Source organism: Poecilia reticulata, chromosome 23 (genome assembly GCF_904066995.2).
Source record: "Poecilia reticulata chromosome 23, P_reticulata-male-v2, whole genome shotgun sequence".
NCBI classification, from domain to species: Eukaryota; Metazoa; Chordata; class Actinopteri; order Cyprinodontiformes; family Poeciliidae; genus Poecilia; species Poecilia reticulata.
The window spans coordinates 2709528-2730908 of NC_088852.1; the positions used below are offsets into that span (position 1 = coordinate 2709528).

A 21381-nucleotide genomic window follows, 5' to 3' on the forward strand; every position below is an offset into this window, starting at 1 on the left:
GTTATTTTCTAGGACACAGATTCACTATACGTTAAGACCATGGTATTTAAAAAAATTATGGAACAGATTTGTTTTATTTTGTATTTTCATTAAAACATAACGTTAAATCTCAAATACATTCAAAATATAGCAGCACATTTCTTTCAGTTTTCACAAGATAAAATTAAATCTTGTTCAAATTCACTGTTGAAACATTCGGCAAAAACAAAATTAACCGACATTGACTGGAGGAAGTGATCCAACCGACACGAACCGTGAAAACGTCACGATCAAAACGGTATGTTTCGAACTTTATAAACCCCACTAGCACCGGTTAGTGCTATCTCCTCGTTAGTATAGTGGTGAGTATCCCCGCCTGTCACGCGGGAGACCGGGGTTCGATTCCCCGACGGGGAGAAATTACCGTTTTAATTTTTTTTTCCCGCTTTACATCTTAGTGTATAAACTATTCATAATCTCCTTGACAAATTATGCGCCTTTCACATCACTGATGTATATATAAAGATTCTTCATTTAAAAATGAAAGATTATGCGTGTTCTTGCTTAATATTTTCCTCCAATATTTGTTGTCGTTAATTTGTTTCGTGTACTGTTTTGCTACTGATTGCTATATCAAATTAGAGGCAATCTATCTTGGACGTCGGTCAGTTTATTGAAATCAGTTGAAATTCCTTTTTTTTTTACGTTTACGTTTTTACGCATGCTGCGTATTTTCTAACTGTCCAGCAGAGGGCGCCAAGACCCCAAACATGATGTTCTGAAAAGAGGTATGTTGAAAGGTTTGTCACTAAAATTATTTAAAAACGTTTCTTTGTTTATTTATCTTCTATTTAATACACTTAGAATTGTTTTTATTTTGCAATCATCTTTGAATTTTCTTCTTTGTAAAGTCCTCGAATTACTGTTTTGGTAGTAAGCTTACAAAAATACGATTTTACTGTTTTCAATTTCATTACGTTTTAATCCCAGCACACTGAAAAAGTATGTGCATCCCTTAAGTTTAACAAATTTTAAAAGTTATTACCTAAAAAGGTGGATGTTTAATGGATAAATTAATGGATATACAGAAACTCTGCTTTTTGATTTGAAGATTTGCTACTTTTAGGATTATAACAGAAACCACAGAGTGTGGATCAGTTTGATACAACATCACGGTGAGGCTGTAGTACTTCTGCTACTAAAGTGCATCCATGTTCTGCTTCCCTGCTGTTTTTTCCTACACTCAGAGCTTTCTGCAGCAGGTTGATCTGGTCTGGACCCGGAGCCGGATCCTCATAATGAATCCGCAACCAGGAGGCACCTGGAACAACAACAAAAAAGACAAATTACTCAGGTAAAAACCAGGTAACAAGCTGTCATCAGAGTCTCACCTGTTTGTACAGTCTGACCGGGAGACACCAGAAGCTCCGCCCCCACGCTGTGGTTGATTGGCTCACCTGCCTTCGATCGCCCCGCCCCCAATTTCTGCAGAACCTGAGCCAGAACCAAACCATCCACACCTACAACAACTCCTGGGTGAAGACAAAGGGGGTAAGCGTTAATTCAAGAAATTAACCACTTATATTTGAATTACTTAGAAAATAACGAAGACGTAAGTTAGAGTGAAAATGTGAGGTGTGCTGTATGAGGAGTTCAAAACCGTTTAAAATACAAGCCGATCCTCCATTTTTAACCGATTTATAATCAGTAATCAACAGAAGAATATTACGGCACGGGTAAAAAAAAAAATCTGACTTTAATCTCGTTATTCTGAGTTTTTTTCTCAGAAGATTAAACTCAGAAATGTGAATTTTTCCCTCAGATTTCTGACTTTTGATCTCATCTCAGAATAAACAGGATATTTTTTTTTCTCAGAATTCGGATTTTCCTCTAAATTCTGAATTTTTTTCCAGAATCTGTTTTTTTTTTATCTCTAAAGATTAAAGTCAGAATTCTGAGGAGGCAAAATTTTCTCTTAGATTTCTGAGATTTAATCTCAGAAAGTTAAAGTCAGCATCATTATTCATTATGGTTAAACTTGACCATCTATAGGAGTCTTCAGTTCCAGTTGATGATCAGACTTCCTCAGGACGCTGTAGTAATCAGTGTGGGCGGAGCAAAGCATCCTGGCCGTCTGATTGGCCACGCCCTGAGCCGTCATCATGGCCTCGAATTTAGACAAGGCAAATCCACCAATCACAGCGTCGTAAATCTGCTTTCTTCCCTCTGATAGGCCCGGCGCCAGGTTCGTCATCTCCAGCAGCATTCCACCTACCGGAAGCAATAGTGATGCGTTCTCGGTCAATTTCTGCCATTTAGCACTTTTAATATTAATTTTAACACCAGACAACTTGTCTCCCAAGGAGTTATTAAGTCAAAACACATCTGATGTGTCAAAACACATCAGCAAAGGCTGAGCAGTTTGGGATGGCAGAATAAGCAGTTATTGTCCGCTAATGGACGGAAAGTAAGTGCAAAAAGCAGTAGCCAAAGTCTTCATAAAAACTACAAGATCTTCAGAAAGTCTTGGACACTGTTGACAAAGACCATTGTGGTGGATTATTTAAAATGTAGAATCAAAATGTCTGAAAAAAACCAATCCAACTGTAAACGCTTTGATTTCCCAGTTTTCCTGAACTCCTCATTGAGTTGTTCGCGCACCAGATGCTAATGAGGCTAACGTTAGCCCAGCGAACCACTACAACGTCGGAGTTTAATAAATGCCAACCCGTTTCAACGCTTCCAAACGACGGTAAACACTAATGTATGCTGTTTTCGCTTTATTTAGCGTGTATGTCAATTAAATTCCTATTGAGACGATATTAAATGTCAAAATTTAGATAATTAGCTGTGCAGCCAACCGCAGCACTTAGCTAATTGGCGACAGTTGGAGCTAAAGTTTTGCAGCTAATTAGTTGCAAAGCGCCCAATTTTAGCTGTTTTTAATACACTACAAGAAAATTATCGGTTAGTTCAGGTTTTTAATGCACAGTTTTGACAAAAATATGTGATAGAAAAGCTTCATATTATCAAAACCTAGTAAAATACTGCACTAAGCTAAGGCTTTGGTTTCCTTAGTTCATGCTTGACTGGTTAATGATCAACCAAATTCCTTCTGGAGTTCATGTTGAAGAAATTATTACTTTGCAGTCTGGAAACATGCAGAAGTTAATTTAAATATTTTCCGTCCATATCTTAATAAGTATGGACAATTAAAGAATGTTAATATATTAAAATATTGATTATCATCCTATTGTTTATGAACCAACCCATTCGTTAATCCTTTTGAATTAAATATAGTAAAATATTAAGTTTCTTTATGCGTTTAGAAGACGTTTGCAATGGATTCCCCTCTCCTCAGTTTATGTGGTTATCTATTGTCACTTATCACCAGTAAATATTGTGGAAACATTTATTACCAAGCACTATCAGGTGACATCACTCAATCAGGGGTTTTCATACATTGTGCACAACACAGAGAGCTTGTAAGACAATCAATAATGAAGCAGTTCTGAATGAAAAGCTCCAACAGGCCTTTGATAATTAGCATAAGGATCCAAAACAAGAGGAGAGGCAGGTTGGGAAACGGCTCCCAACCTTGAGCTTCATCAGGTGGGAAGTAAAATAAACATTTAGCAGTATAACTCATAGCAGATATTATCTTATAATAATTTTCCCACTAAAATACACTTTTATAGAGTTTTAAAGGATGAAAGATCATTTAATTTTAATAAGAAAGGTCAATTTAAGCGTAAAAACAAAAGATTATTTAGGATAATCTGGAACTCAACTGAAACAACATTTATAAAGACAAAAACTGCAACCCTTCAAGTTTTAGTGAATTTTCTTTGTATTTTTGATTTTATTTTTAGGAAATGGTTGACCAGACTGAAACCTCTGGAGAGACTGCTGCTGCTGCTGCTTGATCTGGTAAGATCAGTCTGAATTACATTTATTAATTTTCTGTCTGTAAGTGTTAAATAAGTTGCTGTTCAGTTTTGAGAAAGAACCAGAAATATGTGTAGCTGTTTACATTTAACCAGTACAGAACTTTTTTTTTTTAGCATTAATTAGCTGAATGTGAAGCATTTTATTAAATTAATGAATCAATTAGTTTTATTTATAATATAAACCTTTATTAAAAGCAACTCAAAATGCTGTTAAAAATTAAAACAATAGAAGAATCTTGTAAGATTGTAACTGTTGATTTCAGGAGGATGTCGACCTTGAAGAGGCTTGGTGGATTTGAGCGAACGGTGAGTTTTCTGTTTTTAATGTAAATTAACAGAATATCAAGAAGCTACAACAATTAACCACCAGAAGGTTTTGTGGTTGGATTGTTGTAGATTCTTGTTGCTGGATTGTTTTTGTCTTTTTCATAATGTTGATCCTTTTAGCTAGTGTATAAAAAAGCTCAAATCTCACATGTATGTAGTTAAAATTTCTTATATTATTTTTTGACAACGTATTTTGCCCCATTTCCGTTTATTATTAACGGGCAGTCGACTCTTATAAATGTGACATCTGATGGAGATTTTGACCTCTCATCAAACCAAACCAACTCTGACGGGGCCAAATGTTTTGGTAGCCAGACTGTGAGTCGGTGATGGATGTTGAGTTTCGCTGTTGGTTCTGAAGCTGGACGTTTGTGGTTGGAATGAAAAGCAGACGGACAGAGGACGGCTCCAGGTGGAACTCCACCCCGTTTCTACGCTTTGCTCTGAGTACCTCAGACTCTGTTGTGGCTTTTATTCATTAAGCACAGATTTAGCTTTCAGTAGCTGTTTGGTTGGATCTATAAACCGTTGTGGGACTAATTGGTACCAAAAAGGTTCTTGTTGTTACCGAGCGTCGTGACGAGCTCCATCAGGTCGTCGGGCCCGTTTCCCTTCAGCGTCTCCAGGGATTCGATCACCTCCAGGCTGTTTCCCACACATCGGCCGATGGTCCCGTCCATGCGGCTCAGCACGGCTCCCGTTCGGATGCCCAGGCTGTTGCCTGCTTCCATCTGAGAGAAACGTCAAGGTTTTACCAGAGCGGGCGAAACCGCTTAGAAATAAAATCTACAACACTTAGATTTTAATAGATTCAAAACCAAAATATTTTCAAAAAGTGTTTTTTGAGTTGTACAACGGAGGATTCTTGTTTAGTTATGATAATATAGTCATAATATTAGCAGAATAAAGATGCAGTTTTTCCAGAACAGCATCTTTAAATTACAAGAAAGTCGTTTTAATGTGAATAGATGTTGGGATTTAACTAGAGCAGTTCAGTCCATGTTGTTATTTATTCGTTTGGTTGTCGCCTCAAACTGCTGAAAATAATTTGATGTGTTCAAATTTGAAGTTTTACTTTGTCTCTGAAATCGATACTGAACTTCATAAAAGCTCAACATTTCTCATATTCTATGTTATTTTTCATGTAGGAGTTCTGATTAAATTATTTATTCTCTTAATATCATAACTTCATTCTGGTAATATTAACACTTTAATGTTGTTTGGACTTTATCCTCGTATTAGTACGACTGAATTTCCATGAACTTTTTCTCGGAATTTAAAAAATTCGTATTCTGGCTTTAATATTCTGTTGATCTAAATTTAAAGTCCAAATAAACAGAAGCTGTAAAACAAGATGGCCGCCCTTTGCGCGCTGACATCACTCTGAACTATGGAAACATTTCAGATTCTTCCAAAAACTCGATTGGATTTCTGAAACGCTGTAATTTAGCTGTTTTTTAAACATGAACTGCTAGGCGGCCATCTTGGAACTGGACTCACTAAGAGCTGAGCGAGCTGCTTGGCGCTCTGCAGGTCTTTGTACAGCGCCGCGCCTCCGAACTTCACGTCCAGCACCAGAGCAGACAGAGACTCGGCTCCTTTCTTTGAGATGATGGAACCTGAAAAACCCAACAGCGGCTCGTTCACATGTACGCCGCGATCCCAGCCGTCCCACTGATCCCAGTTCAGTACCAGTAATGAGTGGGAGGCTGTCCACGGTGCTGGTGGCGTCCCTCAGAGCGTACAGAACCCGATCAGCCGGAACCAGCATCTCCGTCTGACCCACGATGCAGCAGCCCACGGAGGCCAGGATGGTCCGGATCTGCAGACAGGAAACGCCTGGTTGGTCACTTCCTGTCAGTGTTTCACATCTGGAGGAATAATCTAGTTCTCCTCACCTGGTCGGCTGATTGCTGGACGTTGAATCCTGGAATGGATTCCAGTTTATCCAGAGTTCCTCCTGTATGAGCCAAGCCCCGCCCACTGATCATCGGCACCTGGCGAAGACGAAACGAGCGCAGAGTTTACTGCAGGTGAAGGGTCAGGGTAAAGGTCAGAGGTCGCATTTTAACCAAACTATATCAACTAAATAAACATTTTCAATTCAGAAAACCTTTTTTCCTTCTAAATTATTGAATAAATAGACAAATATTTATTATTTATAATCTGTTATTTGAGATTTGAGGAACTCTATCATTCATGGAATATTCTTAGAAATGTGGATGCTAACATTAGCATTAGCATCATGTTTATCTGACAATCGCATAAAATATTCTGCAGATTTGACATTTTAGCCACTTAAGACTTCTTTCTATGTATAAAATACCAAAATTAAAAGATGCAAATAAACGAATGATTACATTTATTTTTAAAATAAGAAAATAAACATTTTACTGCCTAAAATAACGGAATTTCTTTAATAAACGCTTGATTATTTGTAGCAAAGGATTAATCTGCAGCTAAACTCAACTATTTCTGCTCAGATTATCTGCGTTGAGCTGATCTGGTGATTTACTGGTTTTTGGATTAACAGATGAATAATTGGATATCAAAAGGAGGTAATTTTGTTTTGTAAGTTAAAACTGCTGCTCTTGTAGTTTTGGGTCGAATGTATTTCTGAAGGTTTTTTCCCATCTTGTTTTGTAAAGTTTTGGCTTAATTACAGCTCTGAACCTGTTGTTCTTTTAGTAAATGACTTTTTTTGAGTCTCCAGTTAACGATTAATCGATTACGAAATTAGTTATTTTAATAATCAATTAATCACAATTGATGCGATTAATCGTTTCAGTCCTAGTTCAAAGTCTACCTCATGAAACCCACAAAACCTAAATATAAAGCGTCATTAGAGGAGAATAAAGGGGAAGAACTCCTTATTGGATCCATACGAGTAACTATTCAAGGTTTCCCAGTAGAAACGCTGACCGGGTCCAGGTGTTACCTTACAGCCACAAGCCGCCAGCGCCGGCGCCAGCACCAGGCTCACTTTGTCCCCCACGCCTCCCGTCGAGTGTTTGTCCACCATCAGCCTCTTCCAGCCGTCCGGCCACCTCATCACCTCCCCGGACACCATCATCCCCCGGGTCAGCGTGCGAATCTCCGCGGCCTCCATCCCTCGCTGCCAGATCGCCATCAGCATGGCCCCTAAAGCGCAGAGGCAGAAATAAAAGCCGCTCGGTTTCGGTTTGGCTCTGAATCGGGCCGTTCCTACCAATCTGGCAGTCCTGCATCCGTTTGGTTGTTACAGACTCGATGAAGAACTTGATCTCCTCATCGGTCAGCTGACCTCCGTCCCTCTTCTTCCTGATCAGATCTGCGATGGACAGCATGGCGGCCTGGAGAAGCGCGAATCTTCAGCTCCAGTATTTACGTTTGGATGTTTACTGAGCCAAACACCAACTTTTTATTGGGTTTTAATTGGGGCTGATTGAATCAAATCGACTCTGAGTGAGTTTCTGATGACATTATAACAATAAAAACCTTGAAAGATTTAATTTTACATCTTGCGACATATTACAAAATAGATGAGCTAAAAAATGACCATTTAAATTGTTTTACTTGATGAAAACATAAAGAGAAGTTATAAAAGTTATAATCCAGATCAATATAATATATTTTCTAGTTATATTTGATCAAATTCAGCTCTAAATGTGTTTTTAGCCCTGATTTAAAGGACTCAGTGTTTCGGTTGTTCTGCAGTTTTCTGGAAGTTTGTTTCAAATTAGAGGAGCATAAAAACTGAAAGCTGACTCTCCATTTTTGGTAATTTATTTAATCTCTTTTGGTGATTAAATAGATTATGTTTTTAACTGAATTGATTAGAAAAAATACTTGAATTTAGTTGGTACTGCTGAATAAAAACATCAGTTTTTGTGTCTAAAATGCAGATTTGTCCAGTTTGAGGCTCTTTAATTCAAAAATGAATAAACTTCCTAATTTAAACGCTTGTTAGTCACACAGATGGTGAATCATTTAACTGAAAATCTGCTACAATTCAGCAGATTTTCTGCCAGTTTATTGTCTGCTCAGCTGTAACAACTTTTATTTTATGACTAACCTTCAGCGTCATTAACCAACCAATAAAATCGGCTTTAAATGGAGAAAAATCTGATTTAATTGTAGAGTTTAGCTGGTCATAAAAGTCAAAGTGAGTGAGGCATCGCGCAGCTGATGGGTCTTACCTGTTCGGCAGTCGAAGTGGCATTGACCTGTTGGCAGAACGACCCACCTGCAGGTCGGCGCCCCGTCAGCCAATCAGAGAGCAGGGGGAGGAGCCAGTCGGTTTACAGGAAACTCCTGCGTCACGTTGACTTTCATGTTGTGGTTATCTCCGTTTTGTTTGCAGACTGTCGTGTACCTTCATGTCAGGATCTGCAGTTTGGAGAAAAACAAAAATAACTCGCTTTAAAAACAGGAGCGACATTTTAAGTCGCTTCGCCGTTTCGGGTGGGACGTTTTAATCTGCAGTTCATTCAGAAAACTTCATTAATCTGACCAGAATATTTAACATTTTATAGAAAACTTCACTAATCTGACCAGAATATTTAACATTTTATAGAAAACTTCATTAATCTGATCAGAATATTTAACATTTTATAGAAAACTTCATTAATCTGATCAGAATATTTAACATTTTATAGAAAACTTCATTAATCTGATCAGAATATAAAATATTTTATAGAAAACTTTATTAATCTGACCAGAATATAAAAGATTTTATAGAAAACTATTAATCTGATCAGAATATTTAACGTTTTATAGAAAACTTCATTAATCTGACCAGAATATAAAAGATTTTATAGAAAACTATTAATCTGATCAGAATATTTAACGTTTTATAGAAAACTTCATTAATCTGATCAGAATATAAAAGATTTTATAGAAAACTATTAATCTGATCAGAATATTTAACATTTTGTAGAAAACTTTATTAATCTGACCAGAATACTTAACATTTTATAGAAAACTTCATTAATCTGATCAGAATATTTAACATTTTACAGAAAACTTTATTAATCTGACCAGAATACTTAACATTTTATAGAAAACTTCATTAATCTGATCAGAATATTTAACATTTTACAGAAAACTTTATTAATCTGATCAGAATATTTAACATTTTACAGAAAACTTTATTAATCTGACCAGAATACTTAACATTTTATAGAAAACTATTAATCTGACCAGAATATTTAACATTTTACAGAAAACTTTATTAATCTGACCAGAATACTTAACATTTTATAGAAAACTTCATTAATCTGATCAGAATATTTAACATTTTACAGAAAACTTTATTAATCTGACCAGAATATAAAAAAATTTACAGAAAACTTTATTAATCTGACCAGAATACTTAACATTTTATAGAAAACTATTAATCTGACCAGAATATTTAAGATTTTACAGAAAACTTAATCTGACCAGAGTATTAAAGATATTTTTATGAAACTCTAATCATTAATGGCATCAGGAGTTTCTGGTTCTGGTTTATTCAACAAGGCAATACAAAGTGCTTTACAGGAATTAAAAGAAAATACAAACAAAATAAACCAAAGGAAAGAAAATAATCTAATGTTGGTCTAAACTAGATGCTCCTGTTCAGGGTTGGTAGATAAATATCCTCTGGTCTGATTCCTTTTCTCGGTTGCAATGAATTAACTTCCTCATTTAAACGCTTGTTAGTCACACAGAGGGTGAATCATTTAACTGAAAATCTGCTACAATTCAGTCTCTCTGCATAATAATCTAAAAATGTAACTAATAAGTATAATATTGGTTAGGCCTGTCACGATAAACGATGAATCAATTAATCGCACGATAAATTAAACCTGTCGACCTCATTTTAATTATCGTCTTTATCGTCTCTTCCGGCCTTTTTTCTTTCTCTTGATGACGCTGAATGAAAAAAGGCTCATCTCCGGTCTCTCCACTGACCCTCCCTTCCTCATTTCCTTAGTCTAATGTCCAACGCACACGACACGAGTTGTCGGCCATTTTCAAACCCTGACAGACACCTTAGCTGACAGAAATCCCAGGTATAACGGTTCGATCGGGTTCGATCGTGCTGAGTGGTGTCCAGACACATGGGCACAAAATAATGGCTACAAGTCCAGTTAACTAATTTTAAAACCAGGCATTAATCAATGCTTTACTAGAATCTACCTGTGATGCATGTGGCTAGAGTCAGCGTAAAGTCCTGACTGAATGAAAATCACTATAACCTATTTATGTCACGTTAACAAAGAACAGCTGAAAACCTTCCGGGTTCATCAACTGAGGTAGCAATTTGGCTCCAACTTCTCTCCTTGTCATTTCTATATTCTTTGCACAAAATGTTGAATAAACATTAATGATACCACAAATCATCTCTGATGTCCGCTGGACTTCGGGTTGCACCGTTTCAGCTGTTTGGGATTCCCCTCCGTAATTTCCCCTCAGAAAGCACGGAGGAGAATCCGTGCTTTCTGATTGGCTGCCTGTCACATTCAACAGGCTGCGTTAAGCTGCCAGTCGGGGAAAACCCCTGATTTAAATCGGAGCGGCCACAACGATCTACCGTAACACACCACACACCGCAGGATGATCGGTTAGATCGGCCAACGATCTAAGATTGTCATAAGGGGAAAATAGGGGCAAAAAAATAGTGTAGTGTGAACTACTGCATTAGGTAGTGGGATGTCCCCGTTTTCTCTATTAAAAAACTGAAGGGCAATATAGTATACAGACTTCATATCTGCACTCTTTTGGTTTATTTCCACTTTGGCTTTATGTTGATTAGATTTTATTCAAGAAAGTTTTTTGTTAATGGAGACTGAGAATCCATTTTAATTTTGTTTTTGGTTGTTTTGTTTATTTAGTTGATCAGTTCCAGGGTTATGTGTTCTTTTGAAAATAAAGTCTATCTATCAGGAAATCACATGTATTAGTCATTTCCATTAAATCAGTGTCAAAGGGTCTTGAAACAATATTATCGTTTATCGCAATAATTTTTTAGACAATCGTCCAGAAAAATTTGTTATCGTGACAGGCCTAATATTGGTCTAATAGTGAGTACAGTTTCTAACAAAATAAGCTAAAGAGCGACTAATAAACTGGAGTCTCTGGACTCCAAGTTTGTTCAATTTCCTTTCTGGGTTAAAAGTGAGAACTCCACAGTTTCTAACAAAACTAAAAAGAGGAAAGGACACATTAGGGCAAATGGCAACATTCAGACAAAACAAAGGGCAAAACAAAGACATGACGTCACAGGGCCATGAAACCACATTGCTCAGCCTCCCGGCAGAAGTCCGATAAAGGTGTTGTTATCGAGGAATGATGTCCTTGGGAACACTCAGCTCCACAGCTGCATGGATACAGGAGGGGGTGAGGAGTTTACACATTTTCAAGGAGATTGAAGATGTCTCCTTCCAAGGCCACACGGGGAAAGCCAATTCAGAAACGGAATGTTTTAGGTCGGGTAGATTATGAATTTCAATCTTCCCTAAAGTCTCTCCGATACATCGCAGTTCCCAACCATCCAAATTAGTTTGGTCGTTCCACTGAGCCGAAACTAGCAACTTCTCTAAGATCGATTCCATCCCGTTAGTGAGTTTTAGAGTCCTCGTCTCTGTCCACACCAACAGTCTGAGTGTTCGCCAGTTCAGTCAAGTCCGTCACAAATTTGTGGATAATCCAGGGATCCACAAGCTCCAAACAGCAGAAATCCTGTTATCATGAATAAATCCAGGGTGAATCCCGCCTGGTGTGTCCCTGCAGGACAAGAGGCTCCTGTGCCCAGCCTTCTCGTCGAGAAAAATTGATCAATTGCATTGAGAGATCAGTTGACCAGATGCATAATTTGTAGATTTGGACAAAAACTGAGCAAACAGGAAGGGAGCAGAGGAAAAAACCGCCCGCCTCCACCGAGAGCAAGAGGAAAATAAATATGCTCACCGCTTGAAATCAGAGTTAACTGTGCGTTAATGGAAATGTCTTTAACGTCTTTAATGTTTTAACTTGCGATTAATTCCCAGGCTTCTGTACGTTGTGAACCTCGTCTGCGATGTAGTTTCTCCCGTCTCGCCTGATTCCTAAAAAAGTCGTTCCCGTTCTCCCTTCAACTGATGGATGCTGTTTTAACTATGGGAGTAGCTATTGGCACAAAAAAAAAAGCTTATATCACTTACGGCCGGACCATATGGCTGAAAGATCTATCACAATATGAATGTTTCATATCAGTCAGTATCAATAATTATTGATTATTTATTTTAAATTCCTGAAATGCTTACCGTTTTGTCTACAGTTTTCTTTCCACGCCGTTGTTCTTTATTTTTACGCAGTTATGAGGCAAAACTTTAAACTGCTGCTGCGCCAGTTACTCAGCAGGTCGTTGCTAGGCAACCAAAGTTGGGAGGCGGGACTTTAAACTGCTCATTACCCAGCAGGTTGTTGCTAGGCAACCAAAGAGTGAGTGAGTCAGTTGATTCCACCAACCTAGCTTAGCTGGCTAAAGCTTTTCCTCTGCTGACATCCCCCAGAATGCTTTGCGGTTCAGTGAAACTACTGGATATTCTCTCAGACGTGTTATCTGTTGATATTGATCACGTGTCTGTCGCAATGCACGGTTATAGATTGATTGTCCAGCCCTTATTTCACTGTTGTAGACAAACAAAACGTGGCAAAGCATCATTTCACATGCAGTTATTCACAACTGAAGCAACACTGGACCGCTTCAGCAAATAAAAATGAAACAGTGATCAATAAAAAAGCAGTAAAATCATGAAAAAATTAGCAGAGTTAGTCTAAAGTCATTATTTAATTTAATGTAAAGAAGTTGTGCTGGCTTTTATAAGCCTATAATAACCTTCCTAAAGAAAAGAAACTTGGTTATTTGGGTCAGTTTCCGCTGTAAAGTCAGACCTTTTCATTGTTTTTAGGGGTTTGCATCAAACAGAGAAAAGCTTCATTTTATAAATAGTTTCAACATTTGTAGGACATTTATGTATAAATCACCCCATATTTTATCAGAAAAATATAACTTATAAACATAGATTTGATTTTATTGCAATAATGCAAGAAAATACAAAAGAAGGGCTCAGTTTGCATTAAATTACTGCTAGTAACTAAAGGTTAAATAAAGTATATAAATGCATGAAAAATGTTTGAGCCACTAACCACTGGATAACCTGTTAGCATTAGCACAGGTAAAATATTACCTGTCGTCACCAGAATTCACATTTATTGGGTCTTATTTTGAAAGAATCAGACAGGAAGCCAGCACTCAGTTTGTAATAAATGACGGTTTATTATAAAGATTACAATCTGTCAAAGAGCTCATCAGCTGTCATCGTGTGCTCTCCGGAGCTTAGAAAAGAGAAAAACTGCACGTACACGCACGCCACTCACTCCAGAAGAAACCACAGACATACTGTAAAAAGAGGAAGCTAGTGAGGAAGAGGAGGAGGAAGGATTTACACGCAGGTTCAGAGAGTCGGGATCTCAGCCGGTCAGCAGGAAGCAGAAGAGGCTTCCTGATCGTTATTCCGTCTTTTCCCAGATTCGTCCTGGTTTTCATAACTAGCTGCTGATCTGCTAGCGATCCCTGTTTTAGTGTAACCTCACTCTGCAGCGCCCCCTGCTGTGAAAATCTCCAAAGTAACCAGTTATAAACAACTCATAAAAGCACATATACTGTAGTATAGATGAGCGGAAACCAGGAAATTTTATAATTCATGAATTAAAACGGATTAACATGGTGGATAATAAAAAATAAACTGAAGTAGTTTCAGTTTATTTAAATGTTTTAAGAGATTTTTGTCTCTTTTTGTTCAGATTTATGAAGGTTTTCAGCTTAAAGTCTCATATTGGGAACATTGTGGATTTTCTTGCACATCCTAAAGTCACTTTTTATGCAATAACATAATTTTTAGTTGATTTTAGCTTTCAAACTATTAACTAGATCAGTAATTAATTGGCTTTTTTTCTATTTTGTTTGGTAAAAGCAAAATTAAAAGTATTTTCCACCTCAGTCTGCAACAGAAATAAATCCACAATAAAAAAATGTATATATATTTCCTCGCCTTAATTATTAGCTGGAAATGAATTTGTCAGCGTCCTCTGGTGGCTGACAGTCGTAAAAACGATTTGAAAACAATTTTTAGCGCTTATCGGTTTCCTGTTTTTATATTGGATTTAAATTTTATGAAACTTTACAGCGTTCTGACGCGTTTCCTGTCATGTTTCTGAGTCACAGCGAGGCTTAAAAACAATTTAAATTAAATCTCTACTGGTCTTTTGTGGCGTTCTAATTTTTACCAGCTGGACCAGAACTTGACCTCTGACCCGTCCAGTGTTTTTTCCACCAACAGCTGCTCTAACAGATATTATAAAGGCTTTATTCTAATATAATGTTTTGCTCATAGACTGTACATCCTGCATTTCAGGGGTTTCTATAAAATATTCGCTTTGTACAACTTTGGGATCATGATTGTAGCTCGGCAGAAGGACTAAGACGTGTTGTCATGGTAACAGGCACTGAGCGTTGATTGTGCTTCGGGGGGGGTGGGGGGGGGGTACCCATATGGAAGGGGGGGGTTGCAGAAAGTTTTAATTGGGGCCTCGGTTCCCACCAAACTGGTTCCAGTTCAGATTCAAAGACCAAACCCTGCAGGATGTTCCTGGACTTCCTGATGTGTCAAATCTGAGACGTTCACTGAAAGCTTTTCGACATAGAGCTGCGTTCACAATTATCGTCTGTTTTCACTGGATTTACAAGCTTCCGCCTGTTTGGGAAAAGATTTTTAAAAATACTTGTAATTCCACGCATCCTTAAAAAGTCTTAAATTAATTTAGAGTAAAGAAAGTTGATCTGTATGTAGTTTTGTTTTAATTTTTTGTTCTTGATGGACTTCTCTATCTAGCAAAAGTATGAGTTGCGCGCAAAGATCTTCAGCTGTTTAGCTAAGATGCTCTTGCTAGCAAGCTAGCTAGCATTTTTTTTGGATTCATCATTAGTTGTTGGCTAGACGTTTGTTTTTGCTACTGGCTCACTTTTAAGCATTATATATTTATTCCCTACATTTGTAGTTTTTTCTGTCTTAAATTTAATTCAAGCTGGCATTAAAAAGGGTCTTAAAAAGTCTTAAATTTGATTTTCTGACACCAGCAGATACCCTGTATTTTATGAAGGATAACAACCGACAGCTCATTATTATTCGTGCATCTATTGTTAATTTTTACTGCTGTAATTACACTGCAAACCTCATAATATAGGGAATTAATGATTTTTGTGAGGAAATGTTGACATGAAGCCATTTTACTGTCTTATTTTAGGATTTTTATTGTATCAAAATCAAAATACTTTGCTAGTTTTGTACTAATATAGGATTTCAGTAAATAAAACATATTTAACGGTTGCTTGAACGGATGTGTGGGTGACATGTATCAGAAGATGAGCTTAAACTAAAGGAAGCACCACTGGGACCAGTTTGGTGTTTTTAGAAAGACGTACTGTTTCTTTAAGAGCTTCTGTTAATCAGGATGGGCCATAAAGTGCAACAAGCATTAATTAGCTAAACATCAGGAACTGAACGACATGTGAAACTAATTCATTTATTAGCTTTATTACAGCAGCTGAGATGTTTCAATGTGAACTGGATCAGAACTTTTAAAACCAGTAATTTAACATTTCACTGCAGCTTTGTGCTGGAATAAGACACTATATATTCATACTTATATATGTTTTATATACACAATATAATTTGTTTAACTATAGCTCTGAACTATTAAATACTCCTCTGGAAGTTGAGTGTATTGGAACATTTTCAGTGTGGTTCATCAAAATCCCATAATATATAAATCTAACTGCTGTAAACACGTAGCTGTTTTTTAGCTAAGTTCTAGTTAAATTTTCCGCTTTATTGGCACAAAAATCGACCCTGTTATAAAAACGTACAAACATCTGGATGTGACGGTGTTCCCGTTTGCCTGTTTTCATGTTTGGATTCAACTCCACTTATGGCAGGGAAAGCATCCCGTATATGGCAGGGGAGGAAACTCCTTTTATGGCCTGTTCCTGTGCGACCTTGTTCAGGGCGTTGTGATCGTTTAGTTCCTGGCTGCTTGGTGGGAAGATGCATGAGGAGGAGGAAGGTAGAGTCTGTACAGATGGCTTTGAGCAGGTAGCACCGTGTACAGTAAGCCCTCAGAAAGCAGGTAAAACCCTGAAACACACCAACGCCACGACGTCATCGACAAATCATCATGAACTCCAGGGCCGGGAATTCAACTCATTGTCAAATCATAACTACACATCCGTTTCCAGACGACTAAAAGCTCTGCACGGCATCACCACCACCACTGTTATTATTATCATTATTATTACTTATTGATTAATTCTAAATGATCCATTAACATGTGAATTCATGTTTGAAGTAACACAAAAGCTTTATGAGTGATATTTGAGGGGGGGAAATCACAACAGCAAAAAAAAGAAAAGAAAAAAGTCCCAGAAGGTTCCGGATCATTCAGATAAACCGGCATGGATCATTGATTAGCTCATTGATCGGCTCGCTGATCAGCTCATTGATCAGAACTCTGAGTCCAACTGCGACTTTTACTAAAAACATAAGAAAAAAAACATTTATTTCAGCCAAAAGTTAATCTTTATTTGGCTCTTTTGGTTATTTTCTGTTATTCAGCAACAAAATGTTTTCATATTTCTTGGTTTTGGTTTGAAGTTTCCATAGAAACGAGTTTGTAAGCCTGAAATTTCCTCAAATTTAAGATTCAAAATATATTTTATTTTTAAGACAGCAACTAAATTATATTCCTAGTCTATAATTCTGACAATCATCAGAATAATCAACATTCTGACAATTAATCGGTTATTAGTTTGCCACAATAATTGATATCATTGGTGTTTACCGATTAATATCAAAATAAGCGATTAATCAGGAAGAAAAATTACAGATTCTTCAGATTATCGTTGAACCACTAAAATCTTTTTATAGAATATTAGAATTAATTATTAAATTTATTTTTAAAATAAGAAAATAAAGATTTTATTGCCTAAAATCCAGTAACATAGCATCACTTTAGGGAATTTGAACCAAACTTCCACTGATGAGTTTCAGTTGAATTTATATTTTTGTGCAGTTTTTAGCTTAATTGCTGCTACGAACATGGATTTCCACTTGGAGTTTATATTCTCCAGTTAATCAGTTACTAAATTAGTTGCTGATTATCTCAATAATGAATTGATCCAGTTAATCGTTTCAGCCTGATTTTAGTTTTAGTGGGAAAATGTGGAAAGTTCCCAATGTTTGAATAAAGAACCACAAACTGGACAAACCAACTAAATTCAGGATTTTTTCCCCTCTGAAATATAATCATGTCTATATTTGTTGTTTCTGTTGTATATTTATTTTGGATATTTAAAATGTCTTCTAGTGTTAAATGTTGATCAGAATTTAAAGTTGTTCTTGCATTTTTATGCCATTATTGTCATACTAGTAAAAACTGGTTATTGATTATTGCAGTGACGTCTGGGTCGGATCTGTGTTGATCGGACTTTCATGAAAAGATCGGCTGCAGGTGGCATTAAGACAGAAACACTGAATTTTGGTCGCAGTGTGGATGTGAGTTGAAGGTCAAAGGTCAGAGCTGCTGATTAAAGAGCTGATGAGCCGAAACGTTTCAGCGATCCGGCATCAACGAAAGCGGGGCGGTTCTGTAATGGCTGAAAGTGGATTAAAGAGATGGCCCGGGGTCTGACTTGAGGTCAGGGGTCGTGAGGTCAGAGTTCTGGACGCCTAGAGGTGACTGGTCGGAGGCGATGGGTCAAGTGGAGCTGTCCAGTAACTGTCTGAGGGCCCTCTCGATGTTGATGCGGTGGCCCAGTCTGGTGACGCCCAGCTCCACGTAGTCCTCCTTGGTGAGCGCCGGCAGGTGGGAGCCTTCGATCTCGTGCTCCTGGAAGCGCTGGCGGTGTTCGGCCAGGCCCATGCTCTCCAGCCAGTCGCCCACGTCGTACTTATTCCACAGGTTGAGGGGCCGCTGCCTCCAGGGCCGCAGGGCCAGCAGGGGCCCGCTGAGGACCGGAGAGGGGCAGGGCGAGGCGTGAGGCGAGGGCGAAGGCGAGCGGGATCTGGTTCGTGCGCTGGCGCTCCTCATGACGAAACGGACCTCCTTTGGTTCCGACGGCAGGCTGAGACTTGAAGACTTGAGGATGGTCAGGCCTCGACCCGAGCTCAGGTCGGGCCGCTCGGAGCAAGGCGCCGGCGAGGAGCCCAGGCCCATGGACCGGTCTGAGGGGGAGGGAGACGGGGACGGGCTCCGGCGGGTGACGGGGTAACGACTTCCTGGGCGGACCGTGTAGCTGGCGCTGTATCCTCGCTGGGAGATGGTGTGAAGTTCACCGAGGCTGGAGAACAACCTGCAGGACATCAAACAGGAAGTCAGTCAAACAGTTTCCTTACTGGACCATCAGTGACCTTATTGGACCGTCGGTGTCCTTATTGGACAGTCGGTGACCTTATTGGACCATCGGTGTCCTTAGTGGACCGTTGGTGTCCTTAGTGGACCGTTGGTGTCCTTATTGGACCGTTGGTGTCCTTATTGGACCGTCTGTGTCCTTATTGGACCGTCTGTGTCCTTATTGGACCGTCGGTGTCCTTATTGGACCGTCTGTGACCTTATTGGACCGTCTGTAACCTTATTGGACTGTCTGTGTCCTTATTGGACCGTCTGTGACCTTATTGGACCGTCTGTGACCTTATTGGACCGTCTGTAACCTTATTGGACTGTCTGTGTCCTTATTGGACCGTCTGTGACCTTATTGGACCGTCTGTAACCTTATTGGACTGTCTGTGTCCTTATTGGACCGTCGGTGTCCTTATTGGACCGTCGGTGACCTTATTGGACCGTCTGTGTCCTTATTGGACTGTCTGTGTCCTTATTGGACTGTCTGTAACCTTATTGGACTGTCTGTAACCTTATTGGACCGTCTGTGACCTTATTGGACCGTCTGTGACCTTAGTGGTCCATTTGGAACCTCAATGGCCTGCTGGTGTCCAAGAAGGATCCCAATGTGGTTATTTTTACTCAAGCTTGTAAACTTGTTGCTTCAGAACTGAATAAACCCTTTAGAGAAATAGTAAAACTTCTTAAAGAAACAGAAACCATTTTTCTGAGGTCTCTGGATTGTCTGATTACTGCGACTTCAGCGTATTGTTGATGAAAAACATCAAACTAAGTTATTCGGTGTTTAGTAGTGATTTAAAGCTTGATTTACTCTGAACCAGCTGCGCTTCTATAAACCCATTTAGGAAAACGGTACCAGGCAGTTGAATGTACCTGGCGCCCCCTACAGGAGACCTGCGGCCCGGGTCCAGTGGACTCGGTTCTTCCCCCAGAGAGTGGCTGTCTTTGTTGAGCAGCTGTAGCCGATTGGCCAGGTCCAGTCCCGACCCGGCCCGGCCACTCAGCTCCAGGGCGGACGCCGAGCGGGCCGTCAGGTCCACCGCCGACCCGGAGCTCTGTCCTCCCAGCGCCGCCGGTCGGCCGCCTTCATCAGGGCTGAACCCGCGCCGCTCGTCATCCCCGCCCCCCCACAGCTTGGACCGCCTCTGGAACAGGTAGCGAGGCTGCCGGCTGCCGCTGGTGGGGGAGGAGCAGAGGGGGGAGGAGGGGGAGGAGGAGGCGGCGGAGGGGAGGAGCTCGCTGTCGGACGACTGCTTTAGCAGCGGGTCCCGCAGCACGGAGCGGCCGCGGCCGATCGGCGACCGCAGGCGGGGCTTCAGAGCCGATGGGGAGGTAGCGGACGGGGAGGGGGCGGGGTGAGCTGCAGGGGGGGAGGAGGGGGAGGTCGGGGCAGGGGGGGACGCCAGCGTGATGGACGGAGGGAGCGAACTGGGGGACAAGGAGCTGTCATGGAGACGCTCGTCGCCTCCTTCCTCCTCGTCTCCTCGCTTCCCCAGGGACTCCGGGCCGCTCTCCCCTCCCCCCTCTCCTCCTCGCCGTGGCAACAGGGACAGGGAGGAGGGGGGAGGCAGGGCAGGGGGGCTGGCGAAGGCGGGGGGCGGAGTTACCAGGCCGATCCTGCGCAGCTCCTCCCTGGTTTCCTCGTCGCTGGAGGACAGCAGGGCAGGTGGGAGCGTCACGGTGTAAGCCCCGCCCTCCTCCTCCGAGCTGCCAACCGTGAGGCTTCGCCGGCGGTCGACCAGCGCCGAGTGGCTCTCATTGGCCAGCGCCGGCAGAGGGGAGGGTCTCCATCGTTCGGGGGAGGGGGCGGCGGGTGACGTCACCCCCCCCTCGGTCTCGGGTCGCTCCACCTGTCCGTCGGGGAACAGCGGCGGCGTGATTCGCTTGTGCCTCAGTTCGGGGCTGGTCTGAGGCGTCGAGTGTTTGGTCCGCTGCTCCGGACTCGTCTGAGGAGAGGTGCGCTTGGATCGAGGCTCGGGACTGCCCTGTGGGGTGGTGAACGGGGTGCGTTTGTGTCTGGTCTCTGGACTGGCAGCCGGGGTGGGGACAGGCGTGGTGGAGGCAGAGGAGTGTTTGATTCGAGGCTCGGGACTCGGCGTTCGGGCCGTGAGCGCTCGCTCTCTCGCGGCGAGAGCCAAGGCGAGTGGAGACGATGGATCTGAGGAAACAAAAAACAGGGAAACGTTTAATCAGGACTGGATTTGAATATCACATGTTGCTGAAAAAGCAGCGCTGAATTGTTTTCTGAGCTCCATTTAGTCTGTAATCTGTTTCATTTAGCCGTTATATTCATGGAGTGCATCAAGGCCGTGTCCTCGGTCCCACTCTGCTTTTTGTTTTTAATTTGAAGATCTTCTATGAATCGATGGCAACAACTGCATGTGTTAAAGAACTTGACAAGATTTACTACAGTCCTGCTCACCATTATTGGCACCCATGAAGTTTAAGTACATATAATGGAATATTTACTGAAGGAATTTCATCAAGTGAAACAACATTTTACTGCTGAAGCAAAACAGCAAATGATAAAGAACATTTAAAAAGAGAAACATTATGAAAAACATCATTTTTACCATGCCAATGGTATTGGCACCCTTTGCTGCAAATCAATATGAAAACCCAGTTTGGCTCACCTGTTGACATCACACATAAAGATCACTTGTGA

The 21381-nt window shown here is 40.4% G+C and overlaps 2 protein-coding genes, 1 long non-coding RNA gene and 1 other non-coding gene across 17 annotated transcripts in view; 2 read left to right on the forward strand and 2 right to left on the reverse strand.

Annotated features, from left to right (window-relative positions):
- Nucleotides 1–57: 57 nt before the first annotated feature.
- Nucleotides 58–12922, reverse strand: tymp (thymidine phosphorylase). Of its 2 annotated transcripts, XM_081603715.1 has the most exons (12): nucleotides 12524–12922; nucleotides 12189–12386; nucleotides 8435–8624; nucleotides 7465–7588; nucleotides 7195–7397; nucleotides 6155–6253; nucleotides 5949–6078; nucleotides 5757–5875; nucleotides 4825–4987; nucleotides 2023–2250; nucleotides 1371–1511; nucleotides 58–1300 (listed from the first exon to the last, which is right to left on the reverse strand). In XM_081603715.1, exons 4-12 carry the CDS (start codon nucleotides 7580–7582, stop codon nucleotides 1134–1136), a joined length of 1368 nt encoding a protein of 455 aa, XP_081459841.1. In that variant the 5' UTR covers nucleotides 7583–7588; nucleotides 8435–8624; nucleotides 12189–12386; nucleotides 12524–12922; the 3' UTR covers nucleotides 58–1133. The 2 variants fall into 2 exon arrangements, with proteins under 2 accessions (XP_081459841.1, XP_081459842.1); XM_081603716.1 differs by lacking the exon at nucleotides 12189–12386.
- trnad-guc (transfer RNA aspartic acid (anticodon GUC)) lies at nucleotides 325–396 on the forward strand. The gene has a single exon. It is a non-coding gene; the product is annotated as a tRNA-Asp (tRNA).
- LOC108165868 (uncharacterized) overlaps nucleotides 712–21381 on the forward strand; it is a 29496-nt gene continuing 8826 nt past the window's right edge. Inside the window, exons 1-5 of one of the 3 annotated variants that reach the window (XR_014085990.1) lie at nucleotides 712–779; nucleotides 1227–1530; nucleotides 2607–2731; nucleotides 3852–3909; nucleotides 4193–4235. This is a non-coding gene — a long non-coding RNA (uncharacterized LOC108165868). Of the gene's footprint in view, nucleotides 780–1050; nucleotides 1531–2606; nucleotides 2744–3851; nucleotides 3910–4192; nucleotides 4236–21381 lie in introns of those variants that run through there. The other 2 variants (XR_001776197.2, XR_001776195.2) reach the window with 2 other exon arrangements.
- Nucleotides 13516–21381, reverse strand: part of shank3b (SH3 and multiple ankyrin repeat domains 3b) — a 50072-nt gene continuing 42206 nt past the window's right edge. For all 11 annotated transcript variants that reach the window (XM_081603699.1, XM_081603709.1, XM_081603708.1 and 8 more), the window contains 2 exons: nucleotides 19590–20874; nucleotides 13516–18669 (listed from right to left, as the gene is read on the reverse strand). In XM_081603699.1, coding sequence (XP_081459825.1) covers nucleotides 18075–18669; nucleotides 19590–20874 — 1880 coding nt within the window. In that variant the 3' untranslated portion in view covers nucleotides 13516–18074. The remainder of the gene's footprint in view (nucleotides 18670–19589; nucleotides 20875–21381) is intronic.